A 24,930-nucleotide genomic window follows, 5' to 3' on the forward strand; every position below is an offset into this window, starting at 1 on the left:
TGTTTCCAGCAGGATTTATCGCTGACATGAGTCACTGTTGTTATAAATGAGAAACAAAGTCTCGATATTCACAAAATTTCCATTGGGTTATTTTATATAGACAGAGCAAGCAGCGCTGGGGAAAACACTCCACAATTCCACCCAACTTGGTTTGCAGCTCCCTTTTTACAGTTTGGTTTTCCTTGTAGGAATAGATAATTGTTATTGTTTTGTAGTAGTAATTCTGCAAGGTCATGTAACCATCTGGTCTTGGTGGATAAAAAACAGGAGAAGTGGGAATTCTGATCTTTAGTAGATAGTTTGAGATTGATTACACAAAGGTAAGAAATCTGATTCTGCAAAAAAACCTTTCAGATTTATGGAAAATTCTTTTTTTTTTTCTTTTTTTAAAAACTGGTTTACACAATATTCATAAGAGGGGGATTTAAACAGAGTGGCTTTAATCATATATTTCCCTTTATCTAGGTCCATGTTCTTTTCTTATTTTAAGTATTCTGGTTATTCTTGATATTCTCCAAAACTTCTATGATTAACACGAATCATTTATCAATCACCACACCCGTGACATTGCTGAGGGCGGGACACGCCTCCTCAGCGCCCGAGCTGGGCCGTAAATCCTCTAAAAATGGGTTTTCTGAGGGATTTCCTCATAAAAATACGGGATAAACCTGCGGGAAAGGGGTAGGAAGGGCGCTGGGACCCCCCCCCGCGCTGAGTTGGTACATTCCCCGCACCCCCGGTCCCGGCGCGATGGGATCGCCCGCCCCGCCCCGCCCGGGCGCCATGGCCACGCCCCCAGCCGCCCGTTGCTAAGCAACAGTGATGGCGGCTAACTGATCGTTGCTAAGCAACGCGTCATCGCTGTACGCCGGAAGTGGCGTGTTGTAGCCGGAAGTGCGCGACAGGAGAACCCGGAAGCGCCATGGGTTGCGATGGCGGCACCATCCCCAAGCGGCACGAGCTGGTCAAGGGGCCCCGCAAAGTGGAGAAGGTCCGGAGGGGCTCCGTGAGGGGCGGGGGCTGCGGGGAGAGGGGCCCGGCACGTCCCGGGTGTTGCGTCCGGTTCTGGGTCCTCGTGGCCAGAGAGCCCTGGAGGGACTGGAGCGAGTCCAGGGCAGGGAACGGAGCTGGGAAGGGGCTGGAGAATTCCTGAGGAGCTGGGAAAGGGGTGGGGGATTCCTGAGGAGCTGGGAAGGGGCTGGAGAATTCCTGAGGAAATGGGAAGGGGCTGGAGAATTCCTGAGGAGCTGGGAAGGGGCTGGAGAATTCCTGAGGAGTTGGGAAGGGGCTCAGCCTGGAGAAAAGGGGGATCAGGGGAATTTCTGGCTCTGCACAGCTCCCTGCCAGGAGGGGACACTGGGGGGATTTGGGACCTGGGAACAGGAACAGGGACAGGAGCAGAGGGAGCAGCCCCAGGGGAGCTCAGGGTGGAATCAGCAGGAATTTCCCATGGAAAGGGGCTCAGGGGTTGGAGGTTTGGAGAACTGATCATGACTTTTACCAAAACCTTCTGCTGAAGTTATTTTATGAATTAACTTCAAGTGCACAAAGCAAGTTTGGTAAGAAACTTGGGGATTTGATGAACGCTTCAGGTATAACCTCATTTTATGCTTAAATATGCAAATATTTTTAAATAATGAGTGTTTTTTTTTTTCCTTCCAGGTTGACAAAGTTGCAGAATTGGTGGCCAGGTGGTTCTACTGTGCCCTGAGCCAGGAGAAGCTGTGTCGGCCCATCGTGGCCTGTGAGCTGGGCAGGTGGGAATGCTCCCATGGGCACCTCAGGGGTACAAATAAATCAAATATAAAACATGGTGGCAGCCCAGTATAATCCCTGCAATTTTTATGTTACAGGTTGTATAACAAAGATGCCATCATTGAATATTTGTTGGACAAATCCCCTGATAAAACCCCCATGGAGTCTGCATCCCATATCAAGAGCATTAAGGTAAGCAGGTTGTGTTTGATGTGAAAAGTTAAAATAAAATTAAAAATTAAATTCATTAATAAAGTAAAATAAAATGTTGAATGAGTCATGCTGTAAAATCTATTTGCTTGTGTTCCCACTATGAATTAAAGTGGTGAAATAACAAAATGCAGTGGAAAAAAATATGAAGGATTGTTATCATAGCTCAAAAACCATGGGGGGAAAAGCTTCAGGTTTGTGTTTTTGTTTTGCAGAATGTGACAGAGCTGCAGCTGGTGGATAACCCAGCCTGGTGTGGGGACAAGGAGAGCATCAAGGGGGACAAGTATGATGACCTGCAGTGTGCACGCTTCATCTGCCCCGTGGTGGGGCTGGAGATGAATGGCAGGCACAGGTGGGTGCTCAGGTGGGACAGAGCAGGAAATCTGAGTGGGAAATGCAGGGTGAGGAGTAGCTGTCTGTCAATGTTGGTAGGGAAAAGGTGACCAAATGTTGTTTGGGGACTGAAGCACAGGAGATGGGATGTGACCTCCCTTTGTCACATCACAGCAGGAAGGGACCTTAGAGCTGCTTCAGTGCCACCCCTGCCATGGCAGGGACACCTCCCACTGTCCCAGTGTCCATCCTGGCCTTGGGATCCAGGGGCAGCCACAGCTGCTCTGGGAATTCCATCCCAGTCCCTCCCCACCCTACAGGGAACAATTCCTTCCCAATATCCACTCCAGCCCTGCCCTCTGGCACTTTGAAGCCATTCCCTGGGTCCTGTCCCTCCATCCCTTGTCTAGAATCTCTTCCCATCTTCCCTGCAGCTCCTTCAGCCCTGCAAGGTCACACTGAGCTCACCCCCAAAGCTTCTCCTTTCCAGATGAACAGTCCCAGCTCTCCCATCCTTCCCTCACATTCTGTCTCTCCCTGTGTTAGGATCAGACAGGAGATGGATTCTGTGTTCCAGCCCTGCAGTATATCTGTATTTTATTGCTCTGGGGCAGAGAATTTCCTCCCAGCCTGGTTTGGGCAGAGCAGCAAGTTCTTTGTCTGAGGAGGAATTCACATCTTAATGGTTGCAAAGAATTTCTTCCTCCAGAGAGGGATTAGCCAGAAGATACTCAAGATAAAAACCCATAATACCTATTGTGCTTTAGTATACCCATTATTTTTCATTCAATTCTTACATCATGCAAATTAAATTAATTACCTCCTTAACTATGCTGATAGTTTAATTAGATGCAAAAACTTGTAAAGAAGGTGGGCTGTGACCTGCAGCACTGCACAGATCCCTCTTAGTTTTCTTAAAATTGTTCTGTGTTGTCTTTTTGAAGGTTCTGCTTCCTGAGAAACTGTGGCTGTGTGTTCTCTGAGCGTGCTCTCAAGGAGATTAAAGCAGAAGTTTGTCACAAGGTGAGATTTCCCAGCTCTAGAAGCAGTTGGGCCATGTGTGTGTTTATCCAATTGCATTCACTGCTCTGAAAAGGGAGTTTTTAATCTGAATGTGCAAATTTGAAGTGGAACTTGTAAAAGTTCTGTTCTATGATGGCCTCAAGTATTTTTTTGTGGTCTTTCTTAATTCAAAAAATTATTCTAAATAATTATAAAAATGAGTATTTTTTGTTCTCAGAGTTTATTTTGCAGTAACTAGTTTAGAATTTCCATTTTTTCCCAATATTTGATCCTAATTTCAGTTTTTAAAGTGGTGATTGGTTGGTTTTGGGGGTCTTGTTTAACTGGTAATTTTTTCTTCCTGAATGCACATGGCTTGTGTTTTATCAGTATCTGTTCTCTGGTTGAACTGGTTTTAATATCAGGTTATGTTTTGACCCCTGTATTTTTACAGGACATTGGGTTTTGCTTTTTAATATTTTTGGGCAGGCCAACTTTGTAGAATTCTCAGCAGTACTAGAAAATTCTTGTAGAAAATACTGACTTTATAGCTGATCTCATTGTACAGGTTTTTTTTGTAGCTAAGAACAATGATAAAATGGGAAATACCCTAAATTATAAAATTAGCAAAAATCAGCAAGATTTGTGGTGAGAATTGCCACACTTGGGCAGTTTTTTAATTTCTGTGAATATCCTGATATTGGATAAAATATGGATTATATTTATATCAAACAAGAGTTGGGAAGGGAAAACTTTTGTCTTGGTAAATTATTGGTTCTGGTAAAGTTTAATCTCATATTGCTCCTTTCATTGCTCATTTTGTTCTGTCTTAATGGCTTTGTTTCCTCTTGGCAGATACTAATTTATTTTTAATGAGGGTTTATTTGCATCTAAATTTTTGTTGATGGATGGGTGTAACCAGAGCATAAAATGCAGGAATGAGATGTTTTGTCCATGGTTTGGCCAGTCTGATAATCTGTGGGAAGAGCAGGGAGAATTTTTTAGTGCTGGTTTAAATTGGAGAGCAGGCTTGGTAGATGAAGTGCTGGGAACAAATTTTGTAGCTTCCACTTAGATTTAAAGGGATGGAAAAGTGCTTTGGTCTGAAATAGAGTAACTTAAGAGTGCAAATACATCTTGTAAAGCATTTTTACACAGAAATAAATTTGGTTTGAGCCGTGTTTTTGAGCTTTTGATCCCTAAGAAGGGCAAATTTAAACTCTGAACACTGTCACATGCTAAAATGTGACTTAGTCACATTTCAGTCAGCAGGCAGAGAAAGAACTTTGCCTCCAGATGTGGAATCTGCAGCAGCAGCTCTGCAGATTGGGATTTCTGCTGCTTCCTGTTCCATTTGTGATGGAATCTGTCAGTTTAAAACTTGCACTTTGGAGCAAGGTTTAATTCTCCAACAGCCCAAAATTAAAAGAACAAGCAAGACTGTGTCTGCTCCCTCTTGTGGATCTGATGGGGTGTTGGAGATTGAAGTCTGTGTTGGTCTGTGGATTTTGGTGTGCCCAAATATTGTGGAATTTTTATTCCAACTGGCATGCAAGTTCTGGCATGGGCAGTTTTTGGAGTCTGCTATTTGACAGAAATGATGCTTTAATTTGGAAGCTGACTCTCTAAGAAGTTCCTATGGATGTACAATATGCCAGGAGTGGTGTGGAGGCAGGATAGAGGTTATGGAATTGGTGCTGGAAGTCCTTCTGGGAGTCACTTTGAAAGTTAAGGACAAGATTACATTTAAAATGTATTTTCTTGGATCACTTCAAAGTTTATTTTGGACTTGTTTTCAGAGTCAGCTAAACACAGACTTGAAATAGTGCCCTAACTATTAAGCTCTGTGCCATATCAAACACTTAACCCCATGTTTGATTTAGATATGAAGCTTTTTGAAACAGAATTTGTGCCTGTGGCTGTCAGATCCAGTGGCTCCTGGAACCAGAGTCACTTTGGCACTTTCTGCTCTTAGGGCACCAAAATTAACAAATATTTGCTCAGGTCTGAAAGTTGTGATTGATCAACTCTTAACATAATAACACAGAATTCATGAAGGCTTTTCATGTGTTTAAAGGAGGTGATATAGTCATGGTAATGACAGGAATGAGCTGAATACTATTTCTTATTACTTGAGAATGTTTAATGATGATTTTTCTAAGATGTAGTTTCAAATACAAAATCCTTTAAGCATAGAAGTTCAGGCTGCAAAGATATTCCAAGTCATCCCAAAATTGTATTTTCAGAGTCCTTTTTGTGCAGGCTTTTTGCCTGGTTTAATTTCCATGATATACAGTGTCTGGCTATTGAATTTTTCATTTTAATTCAATTTGGAAGTGATGCATAACAATAGTTCTGTGTGGTGAAAGCTGGAGACTGGATTTGCAGTGATTGCAATAAGGAACTGTCTGTTTTAAAAGACATCATGGAGTGGATAAATCCTGGCAGTGCCTACAGTGGACTGGGCAGAAATTAATAATGAATATTGCTATGATTAATACATGCCAGAGACCCATTAGCTTCACTAATGGTTTGGAGAGAGACTCTCAACAAGCTCAGCATGAACATGTGCCCAGCTTTTATTTTCCTTTTCTTTTTTAGCTTTATTTCCCTCCATAAAAAAAAAATTTAAAAAGTATCTGCAGCAATATTTAGCCACAGGATAAGTGCTGGATTATCCATGAAACTGAGCACACGCCTTTGGGTCGAGTTTGTAAATAAATAGGGACCAGATGGCCTTTCTTTAGGTTAAAGTTCATTTGCAAGAAATGATGTTTCCAATAAACTTGTGTGGGAAAACGAGGAGTAAAGTTCCAGCAACCTGGGAATAAGTTTGTAACAAGAAACTTTCATGTCAGTTGATTTTTTTTGGGAATGAGCTCAATCTGTCACCAGTTTTCTTGTAAAAACTCAGGGATGTTTTGGGTGCATATTGAAGATTACATTGACATTGTTAATTTTAAAATTTATTTTTATTTATTTATTTTTTACTTACAATTTGCAGTTTCTAATTAAGTGGGTTGTTCAGGTGTTACTGCACTTGCTGCAGGCTGTTTGATTCTCTCTGTCAGGTGCACTGGGATGGAAAAATGTTTGAAAAATGTCTTTTTGCTCAGTTTTCCTATAATCCCTGGCCTCCAATTTTCTCTGTCTCCTTGCCCTAAACTCCTGCAGAGATTCAAAACAGAGACTTGGAGACAAACATGTGTTGCAGGAACCTTCCTGTTATTAGGAGCAAAGCCTGGGAAGGGCAGCAGTGATGTTGCCATGCTACAAAATGAAATTAGGGATGCAGCTGGTCAGGGGAAATAAAAACAAACCCACACCCCCCAGTGGCATGGGCTGTGTCACAAACTGGTTGTCACTGATGTACAAGCTGTGAAATTTTAGCATCAACTTCATTATTCAAAGCATTTCATGAGAAATTCGGTGGCCACGACTTCAATTTGTTATTTCTCCGTATTTTATCTTGGTTCAGTCACTGCTTCCATCCTGTTATTTTCATGCCAGTTAGTCATGCTGGAATATTGACTTCTCCAGCTAATAAGTCACTTAATAGATGATGAAGCTCCCCCCTTGTCTTCAGCAGAGATTCAGACATTCTTTGGGAATTAACCCATTGCCGCCGGAATAAACAGAAGATTTAGGGAGCGCAGGACTGTGCTCTACCCTCCCTGCACAGACTGAGCCCTGTTTTCCTGCCAGGATGCTGCAGATCCCTGGAGCAGAGGGCTGTGCTCAGGCTCCCAGCTGCATGTTGAAGTGGCTGTGCTGCTGCAGGCGCCAGTGCTGCAGGACTGGCACCTGTGCCTGGCTCAGCACCTTGAGGCGCAGCCGCCGCTCCAGGCACTGCAGCACCAGCGGCTCCCTGCCCGCCTCGAACTTGTTGGCAAACAGGTGGGGGGACTCAATGATCCACTGCAGATCCCCCAGGCCATAAATGCAGATGTCTCTGACATAGTGACCTGCAGAGAGAAATGGAGAGGTGTGGCAGCACAGCTGGAAATGAATAAACGTTGGGTTTTTTTTTAAAAGTGCTTTTCAGCTTTTGATTTCTGCATAGAAATCAAGCTGGGGGAAAATCCTACAACATTATAGACACAAGGGTTTGTGTTTTACATCAACAGATGTTTGTTACCTCCAGCTGCTTCCCTGCCACGTTGCTCTGCTTAATAAAATTCTATAGCTGGGCATCAGATACTGTGATCTCCCAATTTTATAACTGGGCATCAGATGTTGTGATCTCCCAATTTTATAACTGGGCATCAGATACTGTGATCTCCCAATTTTATAGCTGGGCATCAGATACTGTGATCTCCCATTATGATTCCCTGCTCAATCACACCTGGGCTCAGCCTGCACAGTTTTAATTTTAGTTATTTCTGCATGTTCTCCATGTGGTTATTTTTTATTGCTGTTCAAACTGATTTAACCCAATGTTGATGGAAGTATCTGACAAACATCCTTGTAGGTAAAGCCCCTCCACTGACTGTTCAGTCAAATTAGTGTAATTGGTAATTAGGGGCTGAAAGAAGAGTTGGCAGTCTATGGATACTGTGCTCATCTCAAAATATATAAAATAGGTAACTAATATAATTAGTGCATTGGTAATTAGGAGCTGAAAGAAGGGTTGCAGTCTATGGATACTCTGTTCATCTCAAAATATATAAAATATGTTACTAATATATTAATATAACCTATATCTCAAAATCTCTTTAATTGGATATACTGCAGTAATTTATAGGGTGCCTTGTTTTATTTAATTCTTCCAAAATAAATTATATATGATCACTGAGGCACATTTAGTAGCTGGTTTAAATAATATGTAATAACCAATTAATGCTCATCAGCAAATCAAATTTAAGTTCATGATCAAAATTCACTTTACCTTTGCAGCCTTTGTGTGAGAGTCCTTCTTGATCTTTCCATTTAATGGCTCTTAGGTCTCCTTGCCAGCCTGCATTGGGTGTAGCCCCAGGAGCATCTTTAAAAACAAAAGGCTCTGATGAGATTCTTTTCTACATACTACAGGGAAGATTTTCACTGCTGGCCACTTTCTAACTGCACTTTAAGTATTTATTTGCAAATGCTTATGTCATAAGAACAGATACCATTCTCAGTATTTTAATTCCTTGAGAGCAAAAGCTTTCATGCAGTAAAAAATTTTGGATAAAAAGAAGTTTTTTTTAAACTCCTGCTCTGCACTGAAGTAGCAATTTCCTACAAGCTCAATTTGTTTCTCAGCCACCAGATGTGACTTTTCAGGAGGGCAGCACCAAAGCTGAAGGAATGACTTGATTTCTGCAGTTTGGAGCTCAAAGCCTCTCCCTCCTGAGCCCTGCCCTCTGGGTTTATTCGTGGCACAAATACCAAACTCTTACCAGGCAGACGGTTGAGGGTGACCCAGTAGTGCTCATCAGGGCTGTAGGTGTCCCTGGACCACTCCAGCAGAGCTTTGGCCCGGGCATCCCTCAGCGTGAACTCCACAAAGTCCTTGGTGAGGATGTAATAGGCACTGCCAAAATAAATGGTGAGGTTGTGTGGAGGCTGAGCTTTCCTGGCCTTGGCTGGGTACACGTAGGGCACCCCAGAGTGGGTGTACTCCCTGTAGCTCACCTCTGTCCTGTGCTTCACATGCAGGGGCTGCACTACCCCAGGGGTGATATTTTTACCATTCCACTTACTTTTGATGTATTGTATGATTTCTTTATTTGTTTTCAAGGGAAAATCTTGACCACACAGATTAATAACATAATGCCACTGGACTTTGGAGTTGACCAGGTCTCTCATGCAATTAATATCAGCTTGTAATCTTGAAAAGCCTGCATAGACAACATGTTCTCTTTTTGAGGAAATAAAAATATTTTCGAAGCAGTTAACGATGTTCTGTACAGCAGTTTTATAATCTCTGGGTGACTTCTCATCAATGTGGATGCAGTAAATATTCTGAGGCATATAAATAGCTCTGAGCAGCCTCACAAACATTTCCAGCTCCTTGTGAATTGTAATAATGTACGCCAAGGAGAAATTTCCTTCTTCCTCTGACAGTGGTCTGGTGATGAAATGCAGAGTTTCCAGGACTGTGGAGCAGCTGCAGGATGTCTGAATGCAGCTGAGTGCTTTGGCCTGGTAGGACTTCTGACAAAAGTTTCCAATTTTGAAGGCTGCAGGTTTCCCCACGAAAAGAGCTGAGCAAAGTTCATCAGGGTAAAAACCACACTCTGCTCTTTTGAATTTTTGGTCGTTTGACTCATCATAAAGTGGAACCTTTAGGTAGATGAAGGTGTAGATGAACATACAGACAGCAGCACACATTAAAAATCTTGCTTTCTTTGCATGAAGTGGGTTCATCTTTCACTTGCAGATCCTGTCTTCTTATCATAGTCCAATTAAACATTCAGATAATCTGAAAGGAAAAGTGAGGTAGAGGGAGAGAACCTTTCTGTTTATGTTATTTTTTAAATAGATGCCATATAAATGTTGGAATTACTACCAGGAGGAAGAACTGTGTGTGCCCACACTGAGTGCACTCAGCCCCTGGGAATGCAAAGACAGGAATTTTGTATTTCCAGGACAAAATGATCTCAAAATGATGCAGAAGAACCCAAAAGGGCTTTGAATTGTCCCCTGCCTGCCCAAGGGGGGCAGTCCCTGTGCTCTGGGGTGATGGGTGAGCTCTGAGTGCTGAGGAACAGCTGCTGAGATTTCCTCAAGGCTGGGAAACTTGAAGTTCTGCCAGAGGATCAGAATTCAGTAAATTAAATCAACAGAAAATTTATTAAATAAACAGAAAGAAGAGACTAAAACACAGTCCACAAAATTCACTGGGTTTTATCCTTATAAAGTCAGCTAATGTTTCTAACTCTGGGATTTTTTTTTTTTCCTCTAACATCTCTGTGCTTTGGAAAACTCAACAGGGGGACAACACTCATTTCTTATTTTTGGTATTTGTGCATACCCTGAGATAAGAACACAACTGCCAGCACTGGCATTCTGAAATAACCAATTTACAGCACTATTAGCACAGGAGATTTTCCACTGTGGTTTTTTCCTTGCCTTTATCTTGGTGAACAGTCAGAAGAATGAGAGTGCAGCAGTCCTGAATCCCACAGCAATTACATGAAGTCTTTATCCTTGAAGCACTTGGTATCAAAATTCCTGGAGAAAAATACCAAGGAGAAGGTCCATCAACTGCCATTAAGCTGAATAGTTAAATTTTTAAAGATTTTCATTTGATTTTAAATGTAATTAATTGTCCCTTCTTTTATTCAGTTATTTTTTTAAACAAAATTTGCATTTCACCTTGAAATATTCTACACATTGCAGCTGTCAAAATCACAAAGTATTTGGCTTTACACAGAAACAGAGAAAAATTAGCTTTTTATAAAGGGAGTTTCATTAGAGGAATGCTGCTGTGGTTAGAAGGCTCAAGGCTTTCATTAGAAAGAAGTTATAATACTTCTTTTTAATAAAAAGTCAGTATCTCCCTTCAAAGCTTGAAAATAAAGAGAGCATTGTAGTTAAAGCAGCAACGAAACATAAAATTCAAAAAGCATTAAGAACACAAACTGGAGGGCAGGGATCCTCCATATTCCCACATTTTTAAGATGTTATTAAGCTATTGGGAAGGAATGTATTTATCTTTTGGTCCTTACTGGTATGCACTGGAGCTCATGCTGGAATGGTGCCTCATTCCAGAAAGGAGAGCTCTGTGTTAGGTGCAGGGCTCCTCCACTTTCCTGGGATGTTCTTTCAGCAGCTCAAAGAAAAACATGAGGAAATCAGCTCCCAAGAGATTATTTTTTTTGCCTTGGAGCTCCTCAGGGATCCATTTACTGGGTAAACAACCTTGATGGGAGGGTTCCATCCATCTGAACAGAAAGCTGCAGTGAAGCAAGCCCGTGTCAACCTTTGGATGCTGTGCAGGAAGCAGAGCAGGGATGCCACTGCAAGGTGAAAAACAGGAGTTTTGCATTAAAAATGAAATCCATCCTGTGCCAGAGCCCAGAGGCAGGACCATAATGTACATACCCAGGGGCTGGAATTGGGGAAACACTGATTTTTATGGAGCTGGACTCGGAAAAACTCTTTATTCTGAGGGAATAACTGGCAGGAGGAACATTGGGATTTAGTGAATGTCACGAGATCTGTGGGATCTCACAGGGAAGGTTCATTCTGAGCATAAGAATTACACTAAAAACACTAGGCAGCTGTAAAAATATTTGGGATTTTATACCTGATTAAACATAAAACAACACCCAGCTCATGGGTTCAGTCCCTGTACAGATCATTTACTTGGGAGTTGAACTCAGTGATCATTGTGGGTCCCTTCCAACTCAGAATATTCTCTGAATCCATCCAGAGTGAAGGTGCCTGGCAGCTTTTTTTTTCCTTAAATACACTTTGGACATATTGCAAATTGTAGTTCTAGGGAACCAATCTTTAAGCTGCTTGTTTCATACACCTGAATTTTTATTACCCTTCCAGTAATAGCTTCTGGGGCTGCTTCAGGCTGTTAAGTGTTTACAATGGATTTTTTCCTACTGGACTGTGTGACATCTAGAAACTGTATTTTTATGGCAGCATAAAAGCAAACAAACAGCCCATAATCAGCTAAGGGCAGCAATTCCTCTCCAGTGTTAACATGGTTATGGGGAGCAGCTGAATGATGGAGCCTGGCCTGCAAGAACAGAATTTCACATCTTTCAGCCTCAGGAGGATTTCAAGGAATGAAAGCAAAAAGTGGATTTTTGGTAGTGTTTGACCAGGTTTAGAGCTGGAATTGCAGCTGGATATGAAATGGGTTTTTAGCAGGATCCTCTCAGCCCTGTGTGCTGGCAAGGATTATTCTCCCAAATTTCCTCCTGCCCTTGAGGAGCAAGGATCCCATTGGGAATGTCCACAGTCCATAATAACCCTGTCTGGGACCATCATGCCCTTGAATCTTATTATGCAAGAGTGCCATGACAGGTATTTTTTGTTAGCAGAATGTCTCTGAAACTCAGCATTTCTTACATTATGCACAGGTTTTCTAAATCTGGAGGATGAAGTTGCATGAATTTTTAAAACTCCTGCGAGCAGTGTGTGACATTCTTGGGGAAAAAAATAAATAAATAAATAAATAAATAAATAAAAAAGGTAGGGATTTTCAAGCACCTTTGTGGATGTTTTTAAGGATATTACATGACACATAAGTAAACTAGAGAAAAGGGAAATGATGATGATGCCTGGAAAAAGCTGATTGAGACCCCATTAGCACATACTTGGCTGTGCTTTTTGTAGTAACAACTCATTCTGCTTTTTGCTGCTTTTCCTTGCCACTGCATTTAGGACTGCATCACTGCACCTCTGAACATTCTGTTTTCTCTGGGCTCTTTCTCTTTGCCTAACATTAAAGTTTAGATAAAATTTGCTTTGTGTAACCTCATAATTTAGCGACACAAATGGCTTAGGAGTGCTTCATCTTCTAATAAAATGCTGGAAAAGCATTAAATACTTATTTCTACTTTTTTATAGCTGATTTTTTTTAATTTGAAAGGTATTTATGCAGGCATTAATACAGACATCTTATAAACAGGAGAAGACTAATTAAATCCTTTTAAAATGTTAAAATCAGCTCTTTTAAGTGATTTTTTCATTGCTTTATTTTTTATTTAAATGGGGGTCAGAATACGGAGTCTGCATCTGGATTTTGAGATGCATTGAGTAAAGACATTTCTCCATCAAACCCAGTTATTTAAATCATTCTTACTTAAAAACACTGCGTTAGAACTTCCTGATACACATGCAGCAAATGTATGAAGTTTTAGTGTTCATCTTTCCTGTTTTTCCTGTGATTTTTTTCCTCATAGCAATTTAAAACCAAGGCAGTGAAAGGTATTTAAGTTTAAAAAGTTGCATAAATACTGCGATTAGTAGTAATGACCTCCATCACTCTGCGCGTCTCACAAGGTAAAGAAGGGGAAAAAAAATACTGACCTTACCGCAGATTTGAGAAAAATTCGAAAGTGAAATAAATAAAAAAAGGCTGAATGCTTACCTGGTGCGGAATTAGCCGGGACACGGCAGCACGGCAGAGATGGGCGCGGGTGCCATTGTCCTTCAGCGGCGCGTCCCCGCTCCCGGGTTAACCATTATCGGGATCCTGCAGCAACTCCCTCGCTCCCAAAGGGCTGGAAAAACCCGCGGGGATGTGCGGGAATACTGCAGAGCAGCTGGGGAATTGCTGTGCCTGGAGCCCTGTGCCCTGTGCTGGGAGAACTGGGAACAACCTGCCGCCTCCTCCTCCTCCTCCTCCTCCTCCTCCCATTAACTATTCGCCTGCCGAAACTTTCCAGTTGGAGAATTCCAGCTGGGGAATTGCTGTGCCCCCAACCCTGCCCTGTGCTGGGAGAACTGGGAATAACCTGCCTCTGCCTCCTCCTCCTCCTCCTCCTCCTGCCCTTAACTATTTGCCTGCTGAACTTTCCAGTTGGAGAATTCCAGCTGGGAATTGCTGCTGCTGCCAGCTATTTCCAGTGGCTGGAAATATAAAGAATAAAGAAAGAATATAAAGAATATATAAAGAATATAAAGAATATATAAAGAATATAAAGAATATAGAAAGAATATAAAGAATATATATAAAGAATATAAAGAATAAAGAAAGAATATAAAGAATATAAAGAAAATAAAGAATATAGAAAGAATATAAAGAAAATAAAGAATATAAAGAATATAAAGAATATAAAGAATAAAGAAAGAATATAGAAAGAATATAAAGAATAATATAAAGAATATAAAGAATATAGAAAGAATATGAAGAATAGAAAGAATATAAAGAATAAAGAAGGAATATAAAGAATATAAAGAATATAAAGAATATAAATAAAATAAAGAATATAGAAAGAATATAAAGAATATGAAGAATATAAAGAATAAAGAAAGAATATAAAGAATATAAAGAATAAATAAAAAATATAAAGAATATAAAGAAAATATAGAATATACAAAGAATGCAAAGAATATAAAGAATAAAGAAAGAATATAAAGAATATAGAAAGAATAGAAAGAATAGAAAGAATAAAGAAAGAATATAAAGAATATAAAGAATATAGAAAGAATATAAAGCATAAAGAAAGAATATAAGAATAAAGAAAGGGTAAATGCAAGATCTCCCTGAAACACAGACCTCGCTTAGCAAAAGTTAGAAATCAAGGTGTAAGTTAGCAAAAGAATTAAATGTGAGCATCCCTTAAAAATGTAACCACTTCTGCAAATCAAGCCCTGAGTGGGCCAAGGAGATATTAAAGGAAGGGTTTGAATGGAATTTCTGGAAAATAAGGTCTAGCCCTGGTAGGGTAGGGAGATAAGAGATTTAGGAGTGGCTGATGTGTCTGAACATTTCTGTAAGCAAAGGTTCAGCCCTGAAAAAGGGCCAGGAAAAAAAGAGGAACTGATACAAAAGGCTAGAAAAACAGATTGTGTGGTAATGGATGGGGAACAGGAGGGCATCATAATGAAGCACAGCTATATATTCCATAAATAGAATATATTCTACATATTCTATTCTATAAATATTCTATATTCTATTCTATAAATAGAATATAAGTCCTGTAGCAGAAAAGTCAGATGTGTGATGAATATGTCTGGTAGAACCATGTGCCATGTTTGTAACCCTGAGATAAAGAAAATTATGCAAGACCCCAGCCCTTTAAACTGTAACTTCTAGATAAGCAAACAAACGAGAGCAGACACCAGAATTACAGAATTATAATTCTCTAGATTCTGTAAATCTAAAATTCTGTATTCTGCCACAGCAGAAATGCACAGGGAGGTTTTAACCCCTGCGTGTTCTCTGGTGCCATGAAGGTGTGTTTTGCTCTGCAGATTCTTTGAATCTTCCTGCACACACACTGTGTTTGCTGTTACAGCCTCTCAAAGGTTATTTGGGGATTTCATAAGAGGAAAGTTGAGTTTAAACGTGCTGGGATTGGCAGGAAACATCCTGATGAAATACCATGTTGGTCAGAAATAAACAGAGAAAACCTTGAAGTTGAGGCACAGCTGCAGGTAGGGCAGGTACAGAGTTATCACTGATTTTAAGAGAAACTCTGTAAATTGGGGCTTTTTTTTAGACTGTTTTTGGAATAGATGCTGCAGCTCCTGAGTGAAAGTTCATGTTCTGTGAATCACTAGGTGGGGAATTTCCACTGCTCCCAGGTTGTCCTTTACTCTCTGACCCTTTGCATGTCTGGGTTGGGTGACAGTGTGAAAAAACATGTTCAGCTCCTGAACTTTTAATGGCTAAACCTCTGGAAAATTCTCCCTCTTAAAACCAGTTTTACTTAACTGTGCCAAGCAAAAATAATCTTTAATACATGAACTTGTGTGGCTGGGAGATGAAAAGTGATGGATGATCAGTTCAATCCTCTTCCTAAATGGCTTTTTTTAGAGAGGCACACTCAGGTTGTGACCATCCATGTCCCATATCCTGGTGGGAATTGTGCATTTCCTAGTAATGCTCATGTTCAGAACTGCATGAATTCACTGTGAAAATTTGGGAAAGAGCCTTTAGGTTTCTCTGAAGACTTTAAACTGTAACACTGCTGTAAACATTTAGATATGGAAACAAATTTGCCTGTTGTTTATTTGTGTTACATTAAGACTGGAATAGTCCTGCACAGAATTACCTAAAAAAACCCCAGTGTGTCAATGTAGTTTAGAGCAAAAATTAATGTACAACTCTTGTCTTAGGAGCTGAAACTGTCAGCTCTAGAATTCAGGATGTTATCTGAAATTAAGAGTTCATTACTGCTTTAAAAATCCTGTCTTTTATACTTTAAGATGGAAAAGAACCATTTGTCCTTTATTCAAGGTGCTTTATTCAAGCAAGCACCTTCAACTATATTTAAAGGCCCAAGATAAACAAGGTACAGCAGAGGAGACCCTGTGATATCATAAAATAAACATCTGCCCCAGGACCTTAATTGATCTGAAGAACAAACATCTGAATTTACAAAACTGAAACTTCTTTCTGCTTTTTGTCTCATTAGGATGTTTTGAAGGGTATGGTCTCTGACATAATCCAATGTTGTCATGGCAAAAAAATTTCTGTTTCAGGGAATGGAAAGAGCACTTGTCTTCATTTCCTTCTCAGTTTTGAACAATTCCACCTCTGTTTTCCAGATGGGAACCTGGATTTGCCTCCTCTTTTAAAATGCAACACTGAATGAAATTAGAATCTACTGACAAAATCTGTTTGAGAAATGCTGTATTAGGAAACGCCCTAGAAAAGAAATTGTGGGTTTCTAGAAATGAATCTGTGGGGCTTGTTTAGAATCAAGTCAGCTGCCAGCTCCAGCCTCAGAATGAAGACTGAAATTCTTGATTTTGGAGCTTCTCACTCCCAAGTGTGAGATCCCACCAGGCTGGGATTTCTCATTGAGTAGAAATGGAAAAATGTGGGTTATTCCTCCATTTCTTGTGTGTGACTTTTCCTCTCCTGCTGCTGCCCTGTGCCCCTCCAACCCCTGGTTCTGCTCTCAGCCTCCCTCCCCTCGGGTTCAGGTTCATTTTTGAAGCTGTACTCAGCACTTGAGCAAAGTCCTGCCCATATGTCCTTTCATTTGTTTAATTCCTACTGCAAATACAGGAGTAACCTTTCTAAACCTTTGTTTAGAAAAAGAAGAGTAATGGCAGAGGCAGGATTATAAATTAATCTCACAGATTAATAGAAAGCTTCTGCATTTAACAAAATAACCCCCCAAAAAAAACCCCAAAACCAACCAAACAACCAGAAAAAACCCCCAAACAAACAAACAAAAAAAGCAGATTGAGATCTTAGACAAGAAAACATCATGGTCAATGTGCTGGTACATCAAATGATTGCAAATGTGCACAGGGAAACATCTGTGCCTTCAACCATGAAACAAATGTGGAAGTACACAGAGCACATTACAGCCATTATCCAGATTAATTTCTGAAACTAGTTGGAAACTTGGGAGTGTTTGATAAATCAGATAAGGGAATGGTCTCTGTGATTCAGTCCAGTGAGGCAGCAAGGCAAGGGCAATGAATTATTCTGCTTTTATGAGCCCTTTTTATCCCCACAGTAAAATAAAAAAAAACACAAAAATTACAAAAAAATAATAAATAAAGCACCCTCATGTTTTCATGTCTACCAGTTGAAGATAAAAATTTGCTGTCTGTTCCACACCTTTGGTGTTGTCCCTGCTCAGTGTAAGGAAACTGCTCTTATCAGTTGTTTCTTATCTCACTAAATTGAAAGACAAATTCTAGAGCAGAATGGCATCAAGGTCTTAATCAAATGCATTCATAATGAAAAATCAGAAAATACTTTTGGGGTATAGCTATGGGGTTCAGAAAATTGAGTAGATTCTAATTAGGGATACTTTTAAATAAAAGTAAAACAAGGAACCCATGAACAGAAAACACACAAATGAAAAAAAAATTAATACTTCAGAGTGTTGTTTGTAGGAGACAGAAAAATAAATATGGAACTTTGTCCTTTCTTTTCTTTCATGAAGTGTGGTGTTCCCTTTCAAGAGGAAGATGTGATTGTCCTTAATGGCAATAAGGAAGATGTGGAAATTCTGAAGAAGAGGATGGAGGAAAGAAGACTTAAAAGTAAATTAGAAAAGGTAAGATTTTTATACATTATTTGTTATAAAATTTGAAGAATTCTTGCAGTGAATCTGCTCTTAGATTTGCTTAGATCTGTATAAAAATGGAGGAATTTACTCTGTGAGCTGTGTTGTGTTTAACTTTGAAAAGCAATGGGTTTTTTGTGTGTATTTGGCCAATAACACCTTGAAGCTGTACATCCTAAACTTTCTCCTGACCAGGAAGAAGTGCCTCACACACTCAAAATGGGTAAAATGGACTCTTGCAGCAATATTTGAGGGTTTTCTTGAAATCAATTCATTCTAGTAATGAGCTACATCATCCCTGTATTTCTTGTGGCAGTTCCTGATGATAGCATCAGTTTTTTGATCTTATTAAATGTCTTTTATTGGCCTCTGTCAGAAACAGGATGTTGGGATCTGTGCATTCCTGGGCTGGTGCTGTAAGTGTGGAAATTTGAGTTTTGTGGTTCTCACAGTCCTCAGCACTTCCTGCACCCCTAATTCCCACCATGCTGTTGATGCCTTTGCATTTTTCTCTCTGCCCAGGTAAAAGGCAATGGAAATTAAATCCTTGCAGCCCTGCCTGGGAGCTGTTCTGTGCTCTGAGCTGCCCAGTGACATCTCTGCATGTGGGAATTTTGTCAGCACTGCTGTTCTTCCCTGAACCCCCTGGAGATGCCAAAGCAAGCAAACCTTTGGTGCTGACTCAGGCTTAGCTGGGTCTCAGGAACACAAACCTGATGCCTTCAGCATCTGAGACTTGAGATGGAGGTTTCATCCCTCGATTTTGCCATGCAAATATTTCCCTGGTTTGTTTTAAAACAAATGCTTGTTTGCTTGCCAGGGAGCATATGATTCCTTCTCATCACAGGGGCTTTATTCATCTGTGCCAGTGCAGCAGCTCTGGGCCTGGGCAGTACATCAAAAGGATGGTTTTCCATAAAAATCCTGCTGTTCAGTTTCCTGTTTTCCATAGCTCTGCATCTCATGTCTGACAGCTTCTGGCATAAGGGTGATTATCTCATGGTGTCTGTTCAGAGAGTTTTTTTTCTCTTTTTCCCCTCAGTACTTGGTAGCTAAAAGTTTTAGGAAAAAAAAATAAATTTTTAATTTGTTGCTAGACTGTTGCAGATCTCAGTGGGTGAGTGAGTGGTTGGTTGCACTTAGTTTTTTTTTTGAGAAACAGGGCCCTGACAAAGCACCTGTAGCTTTGGGTCAAACCATTTGGAATAATGTGGAAGGTGATGCTGCCCACAATTTCTGCACAGCAAATACCTGAGTGTGCAGGGCTGTGGTTTTTGGGGTGACAAAAGGACACAGTGCCCTGCTCCTGGGGCTCTGTGTGCCCTGGGGGAAGATGCAAATGGGATTTGTTTGCTTAGTGCAGAATCACAGGGCAGGATTTGCAAATCCCTCAGCCTCAGGTGGTGACCTTGGTGCCCCAGCTGGCACCAAGCTCTGCTGTCTGAGCCTGGCAGCTGCAGCACAATTCCCATTTTCCTGCCACTGCTCTCCACATTTCCTCCTGCCTTCCTTCCTGCTGGGGAGCTCAGTGGATCTGCTGTGCTTGGGGCAGGAAGCACCAACTCCTTCCTTTATTCCCATGGGATAAAACATCAGGAAGAGCAGCTGGGACCAGAATGAAAATGATTGAAGCTCATCTGTCACTGTGCCCATACTGAAATCTCTCTAATCTATATTCTGCACAGTGAATTTATGCATCCACAGAGTTACAAACATCTAGAAGTGACTTTCCTTTGGCAATCCACCCCTAGCAAAAGGTGGAGATTTCCTGCTCTGAGGTTTCCCAGGTGGGCCAGGACTGGTCTCTGGGAGTTTGGAATGGGATGGGGCCATTGGGATCCCTCCATGGATCTGGCACAGCCTGGTCCTCTGCCACCCCCTCCTGGGCTCAGCTTTGCAGCAACTTTTGCTCTGGCATTTTTTCCCTTGAGTTTTCATCCTCTGCTTCACAGCAGGGCTTCTCCTGAGCTTTAGAGCAGAATTAAATATATTTATTTTCTTTCTTGTGCAGCTGTCTTAAAACATGTTCACAATTCAGGGTGTATCCAGTGACAATAATGCTAATGGCTGTTCAAATAAATCTTTTTTTTTTTTTTAATCAAAGCCAGTAATGGAATTCTTCTTGTTTTATCTGGTTTTTATCTTCTGTTTTTCAATCTGTACAAACATAAATTAATTTGGAAAACCTGCTGCAGAGATACCTTTTAAAATTTAGATTAACTATTTGCATCTTTTCTTCCCAAACAATCCTGCAGCAGAGGGTCCAGTTATAGACAGGAGAGAATTTTTTTAATGGACTAAACAAAATTTAATGGATACAACATTCTGGGTTCTTCTGAAATTTTTATTGAAAAACATCTCTATTGATTATAATTAATTGTAAATTACTTATTAATGCTGTGCAATTTACTGTTGTACTGTGTGAGTTCAGTTGATAATAATAACACACCCACCTTTCAAAGTGTGCACACCAAAATATTAAATCCAGACAAATCCAATTTTGTCCTGCAGTTTTATTTAATGTAACTTCAGGGTTCTCAAGATTACTATTTTCTACATGTTTAATACAGAAAACGTGGAAGGAAGAGTTCTATTGGGTAAGAAATAAAAATACACTGAATTCAATTCTGTGTCTATCAAATAGTTGGGAGTTTTATTTCCTTTCAGTCCATGACCAGATTTCTGCTTGTTTTGTTTCAGAAATCAAAGAAGGGCAAGGCAGCAGCTGCAGCAGCTTCTCAGCAAGAGCCCTCTGCAGGTAACACAGCTCCAAATTCTGGCTCACCTTCTGAGTCTTGAAGCTGCCAGGATTTCATCTTTCTTTCTTTTTTTCTTTCTTTCTTTCTTTCTTTCTTTCTTTCTTTCTTTCTTTCTTTCTTTCTTTCTTTCTTTCTTTCTTTCCTTATTTATTTATTTATTTATGTATTTATTTATGTATTTATTTATGTATTCATTTATTTACCTTCTGAGTCTTGAAGCTGCCAGGATTTCATTTTTCTGTCTTTATTTATTTATTTATCTATCTATCTATCTGTCTGTCTATCTATCTATCTATCTATCTATCTATCTATCTATTTATTTATTTGCCTTCTGAGTCTTGAATTTATTTATTTATTTACTTACTTACTTACTTACTTATTTATTTATTTACTTATTTATTTAGATTCTCCAGGTCCTTCCAAAGCTAAGAATGGAAAGGATGGAAAGGATTCTGTCAGTTCCAGCTCTGGGGAAAACAGGCAGATTATCTTCACCAAAAGTTCAGGTTGGTGGCTCATCCTAATGTGAAAAATGGGACCAGATTTGATTGTTTATGTCATTCTAATATTGCTGATTTAATGAGATAGAGATTTTTATTTATACAGTCATGGGTTTTCCTGGCTGTGAGGTAGAGGAGGAGAATTTGCAGTTTCCTGATGTAGAGTTGATCAAAAACTATGTTATGGCACTTTATTTGGATAAATTTTGTTAAAAAACACTGATTATTTAACTTTAATCCTGTGTTTTACCTGCTAATTTGCTTGGGAACACTGAAACAGAACTTCAGGATGCATCTACAGCAGCCTTGAAGCTTTGATTAAATTTGGCAGCCTTTAAATCCAAAGAATGATGCCTTCTCTTTATTTAATATTTATTCTGCTATTTAATGTCCCCATGCTGATATTTTCAAACAGAATGGGAACATTTTTAAGGTCAGTCTGAGTTTTCTGTGGGAACAATTAAATCCTGTACATTAAAAAAATCAGAATAATTTGAAGAATCTGGGAATGATGACCTGTAGATGAACTGGGAGAAGCTGAAATTCCATCAGCAGTGCCTGACCTGCCCTCTACTGTCTGCTTTTATAAAGGAAAAACTTCAAAAAATATTTCATCCCACATGATGAGAATTGCTCCTGGATGTTGAACAACCTCATAATTCTAATAATATTAATGATTTTTTTTTTTTACTTTCTGAGGGTGTAAAAGAAAAAAAAAAAGTGCATTTTTAAGTTGTTTCTGTTGGGCACACACAGTTCTGTGAGGATTTGGGACAGAATACACAATTCTGTGAGGATTTGGGATTGCAATCCCAATTCTGTGAGGATTTGGGACAGAATACACAATTCTGTGAGGATTTGGAATAGCACACACAGTCCTGTGAGGATTTGGGACAGAATCCACAATCCTTGGGAGCCCCTGTGCCTCAGTTTCACTCAGGATTTTGAATTTCTGTGTTCATTTCTCTGCACCAGAGACTTGGCTTTTTCACCATCCTGCAACTTAGAAGATGAAATAGCAAAAAAAAAAAAAAAAAAAAGAAAAAAAGAAAGAGATTTTTATGTAGCAGTAGATATAATCACTGATAAAAATGGTATCAGAAACAAAGATGGGCATTTCCCCACTGCTGATATAAAGTGATGCAGACCATTGCTGTTGGTCATAACTTTGGAAAGAATAAAGGGAACAGAATTCCCTGGGAAAGGTGTGGCACAAGTTCAGCTTTTGGCATTTGAGAGCTGATTTCTAAACAAACTGCAGCCTGTGGGGGCTCTGCTGTTGCTAAAGACCAGAGACATTTTTCACTTGCAGGAATAAATGTTGTCAGTACTGAATTGCAGTGTAAGATTTACAGAATTCCTCTCTCAAGATTTCTAAATGTATTTTGAGTGTGATTTCTAAAAGCTGTTGAGTCCAGTTATGGGAGATATATTTTAGTATATACATTTTAATTTTTAAGCACTGTTTTTCATCTTTATTTAAATACCTTTATCCATTGGAAGCTGTCATGCTTCATTCTGTTCCTTTTTCCCCTCAGAGAATGGAAATCCATCAGTCCCAGGAAAAGTCAATAAAGCTTCTTCCAGCAGCACCAAGAGATCCATTGCAGACAGCCAGGACAAGTCTGAGGCTTACAAATCTATTTTTACAACTCACAGCTCAGCAAAACGTTCCAAGGAGGAGTGTTCCAACTGGGTTACTCACACTGCTTACTATTTCTGAAACTATTTCTGCAGCCATGAGGAGCACCCCTGGCTCCTTTCCTCCCCAGGGCTCCTGTTCACAGCTCTGTCCTTCCTAAGGAGCTGAATCTGTGGTGTAGCAGAAGATTTCATCCTGAAACATTGGATTTTTTTTTGCACAAAAATTCTCTTTTTCTCCTGCCAGTTGCATGTTATCCTCAGTCAGATCCTCAGGAGGAGTTCCTGCTCTCCTGTTGATTTGTGCCACCACTGTCATTACAGTTTTCAGTCTATTACTACAGAATTCAAACCCTCTGTAACTTTCTGCCAGCAAAAAGAGAAATAATGCCTTTTTTTACCCAAGCTAGCTGGGCCCTCAGTAGAGCCATGTATTTCTAAAAGGTTCTGCAGGTATTTTCAAATAATTTACCTTTTGACAGAGTGGATGACAGCACAGCCATGAAAATGTTTGTGCAGCATTCTTGTCCATATTGTTGTAGCCTGTTTTTAACAGCAGAATATTCCCTTTTTAATGTTTGAATCCCATAATACCCACGTGGAATGACCAGAGGGAAGGCTGGAAGTTTTTTCCCTTTCCTCTCTCTCCCTCTTATAAAATTGAAATCTGTTTTTCTAATCTTGGCACAAACTAACCAGAATAGAAATGCAGAAAGCAGGAGGCTTTTGAAACCACTTTATGATGTTACCTTGTTACCTTTGTGTGTGAAAATGATTAATTATCCTTGTAATTTCTTTTTAAAAGAAGTGTCCCCATTTATAATTGGCAGTAGTTACCTGGAGATTCAAATGCTGTGTTGATATTTGCATAGGTGGTCTCTGTGATTCAAACAGCTTGAATGAAACTGCTGGGATTTTATTATTATTTTGATAGGTATAATTAAAAATTGGCTTGCTGTAGAATTTATATGGTGGTAAGAATTTCTGTTCTCCAGAGGTGTGAGCACATCAAACAGTTTGAGGTTTGCTGGAGCTTCCAGGAAACATTCAGGCACATTTTGTATGCATGGCTGGGGATCAGCTTTGTTCTCCTTGTTCTCTACTCTTTTCATTATTATTATTATTATTATTATTTGTTGCTTACAGATAATGAAATTTCTGCACTAAAGGTGTCCCATAGTAGAGCTTTTGTTTGCAGTTTAATTCTGTTGTACAATACATATTAAAATCCTGTTGGTGTTTTATAGGACTGCACTTTTCTTCTACTTACAGCAGTTATAAATCCTAAAGGGAATTAATTTAATGCTTTTGATGTAGTTTTTACTTTGCTAGAAATACACATGGAAACACAATATTCAGTTTTACTTCTCTTTGTTAGTGAGAAATCAGGCAGAGTCCAAGCTGTTGATCTCAGGTTTTCCTGCCTCTGGGCCATGATAGTGACTCCTTTTTTCTCCTTTCTGCTCATCTATTAAAACAAATTCCTGGCTAATAAATTGATAATTGTATAGATTCTTACTGCAGCCCTGGGTTCATCAGCTCATGCTCTGCCTCTCTGCCAGGGTCGTGTCCAGCATTCCACCATCCCCACCTGGTTAAACTTAAAACATTTCTGGTTATGGGAGTGTTTCCATTGGGGCTTTTCCTTCCTTTACAGAACTCCAGCTGGGAAGGAATGTGAAATATGGTTGGAATATGAAATATTTCTGGGCTGTGATGCAGTTCTTGCCACAGCTGGTGGCAAACAGGACCCAAAGTGCCACTTGTGCTGTTGGCAGCCCAGGATGGGCAGCAGGCACTGGAATGTTGACTTGGCAATTTTTAATGGATTCAAGGGAATAGTTTGCTGGAGGATGTTTGCTTTGTTGTGGTTTTGCTTTTTTGTTGGAGAGGGCAATTTAATTTTCTTTTAATGTAGGTGAATTTGAATGCTGGTGAAAGCTGAAAACTGCAGAAGTCTTAGAATCTGAAATCTGTGTTTTTTGAGATGCCACATGAGTCTCTTGCAGCACTGCAGCCATGGGGCTGTTCTGGGGAATTCATGGACAGTTTCATGCTGTTCAGGCCTCAGCCTCT

At 39.9% G+C, this 24,930-nt stretch overlaps 2 protein-coding genes across 5 annotated transcripts; one reads left to right on the forward strand and one right to left on the reverse strand.

The window, feature by feature from the left end:
• The first annotated feature begins 885 nt into the window (after positions 1-885).
• Positions 886-24,098, forward strand: RTF2 (replication termination factor 2). Its single transcript, XM_056507127.1, has 9 exons — positions 886-991; positions 1,663-1,757; positions 1,854-1,947; positions 2,181-2,320; positions 3,246-3,324; positions 17,832-17,945; positions 20,655-20,712; positions 21,118-21,219; positions 22,752-24,098. Exons 1-9 carry the CDS (start codon positions 923-925, stop codon positions 22,934-22,936), a joined length of 936 nt encoding a protein of 311 aa, XP_056363102.1. The 5' UTR covers positions 886-922; the 3' UTR covers positions 22,937-24,098.
• On the reverse strand, positions 5,425-13,687 carry LOC130261177 (beta-1,3-galactosyl-O-glycosyl-glycoprotein beta-1,6-N-acetylglucosaminyltransferase 7-like). 4 transcript variants are annotated; one of them, XM_056507126.1, is made up of 7 exons: positions 13,343-13,687; positions 11,152-11,249; positions 10,959-11,062; positions 10,360-10,461; positions 8,685-9,709; positions 8,192-8,287; positions 5,425-7,268 (listed from the first exon to the last, which is right to left on the reverse strand). In XM_056507126.1, the coding sequence occupies exons 5-7, from the start codon at positions 9,652-9,654 to the stop codon at positions 7,042-7,044; spliced, it is 1,293 nt and encodes a 430-aa protein (XP_056363101.1). In that variant the 5' UTR covers positions 9,655-9,709; positions 10,360-10,461; positions 10,959-11,062; positions 11,152-11,249; positions 13,343-13,687; the 3' UTR covers positions 5,425-7,041. The 4 variants fall into 4 exon arrangements, with proteins under 4 accessions (XP_056363101.1, XP_056363099.1, XP_056363100.1 ...); XM_056507124.1 differs by having other exon boundaries at positions 10,959-11,249; XM_056507125.1 differs by having other exon boundaries at positions 10,262-10,461; positions 10,959-11,249.
• Positions 24,099-24,930: the final 832 nt, after the last annotated feature.

This window comes from Oenanthe melanoleuca, chromosome 20 (assembly GCF_029582105.1).
Source record: "Oenanthe melanoleuca isolate GR-GAL-2019-014 chromosome 20, OMel1.0, whole genome shotgun sequence".
NCBI classification, from domain to species: Eukaryota; Metazoa; Chordata; class Aves; order Passeriformes; family Muscicapidae; genus Oenanthe; species Oenanthe melanoleuca.

Bases quoted from the DNA above. Each gene is read 5' to 3' on its own strand.
- RTF2 (XM_056507127.1), top strand. From the start codon at position 923: ATGGGTTGCGATGGCGGCACCATCCCCAAGCGGCACGAGCTGGTCAAG. The intron at 2,321-3,245 runs GTGGGTGCTCAG...GTCTTTTTGAAG, and splicing joins GAGATGAATGGCAGGCACAG to GTTCTGCTTCCTGAGAAACT. The intron at 3,325-17,831 runs GTGAGATTTCCC...TCTTTCATGAAG, and splicing joins AAGCAGAAGTTTGTCACAAG to TGTGGTGTTCCCTTTCAAGA.
- LOC130261177 (XM_056507126.1), bottom strand. From the start codon at position 9,654: ATGAACCCACTTCATGCAAAGAAAGCAAGATTTTTAATGTGTGCTGCT. The intron at 8,288-8,684 runs GTAAGAGTTTGG...TTGTTTTTAAAG, and splicing joins CACCCTCAACCGTCTGCCTG to ATGCTCCTGGGGCTACACCC. The intron at 7,269-8,191 runs GTAAAGTGAATT...TTCTCTCTGCAG, and splicing joins CTCACACAAAGGCTGCAAAG to GTCACTATGTCAGAGACATC.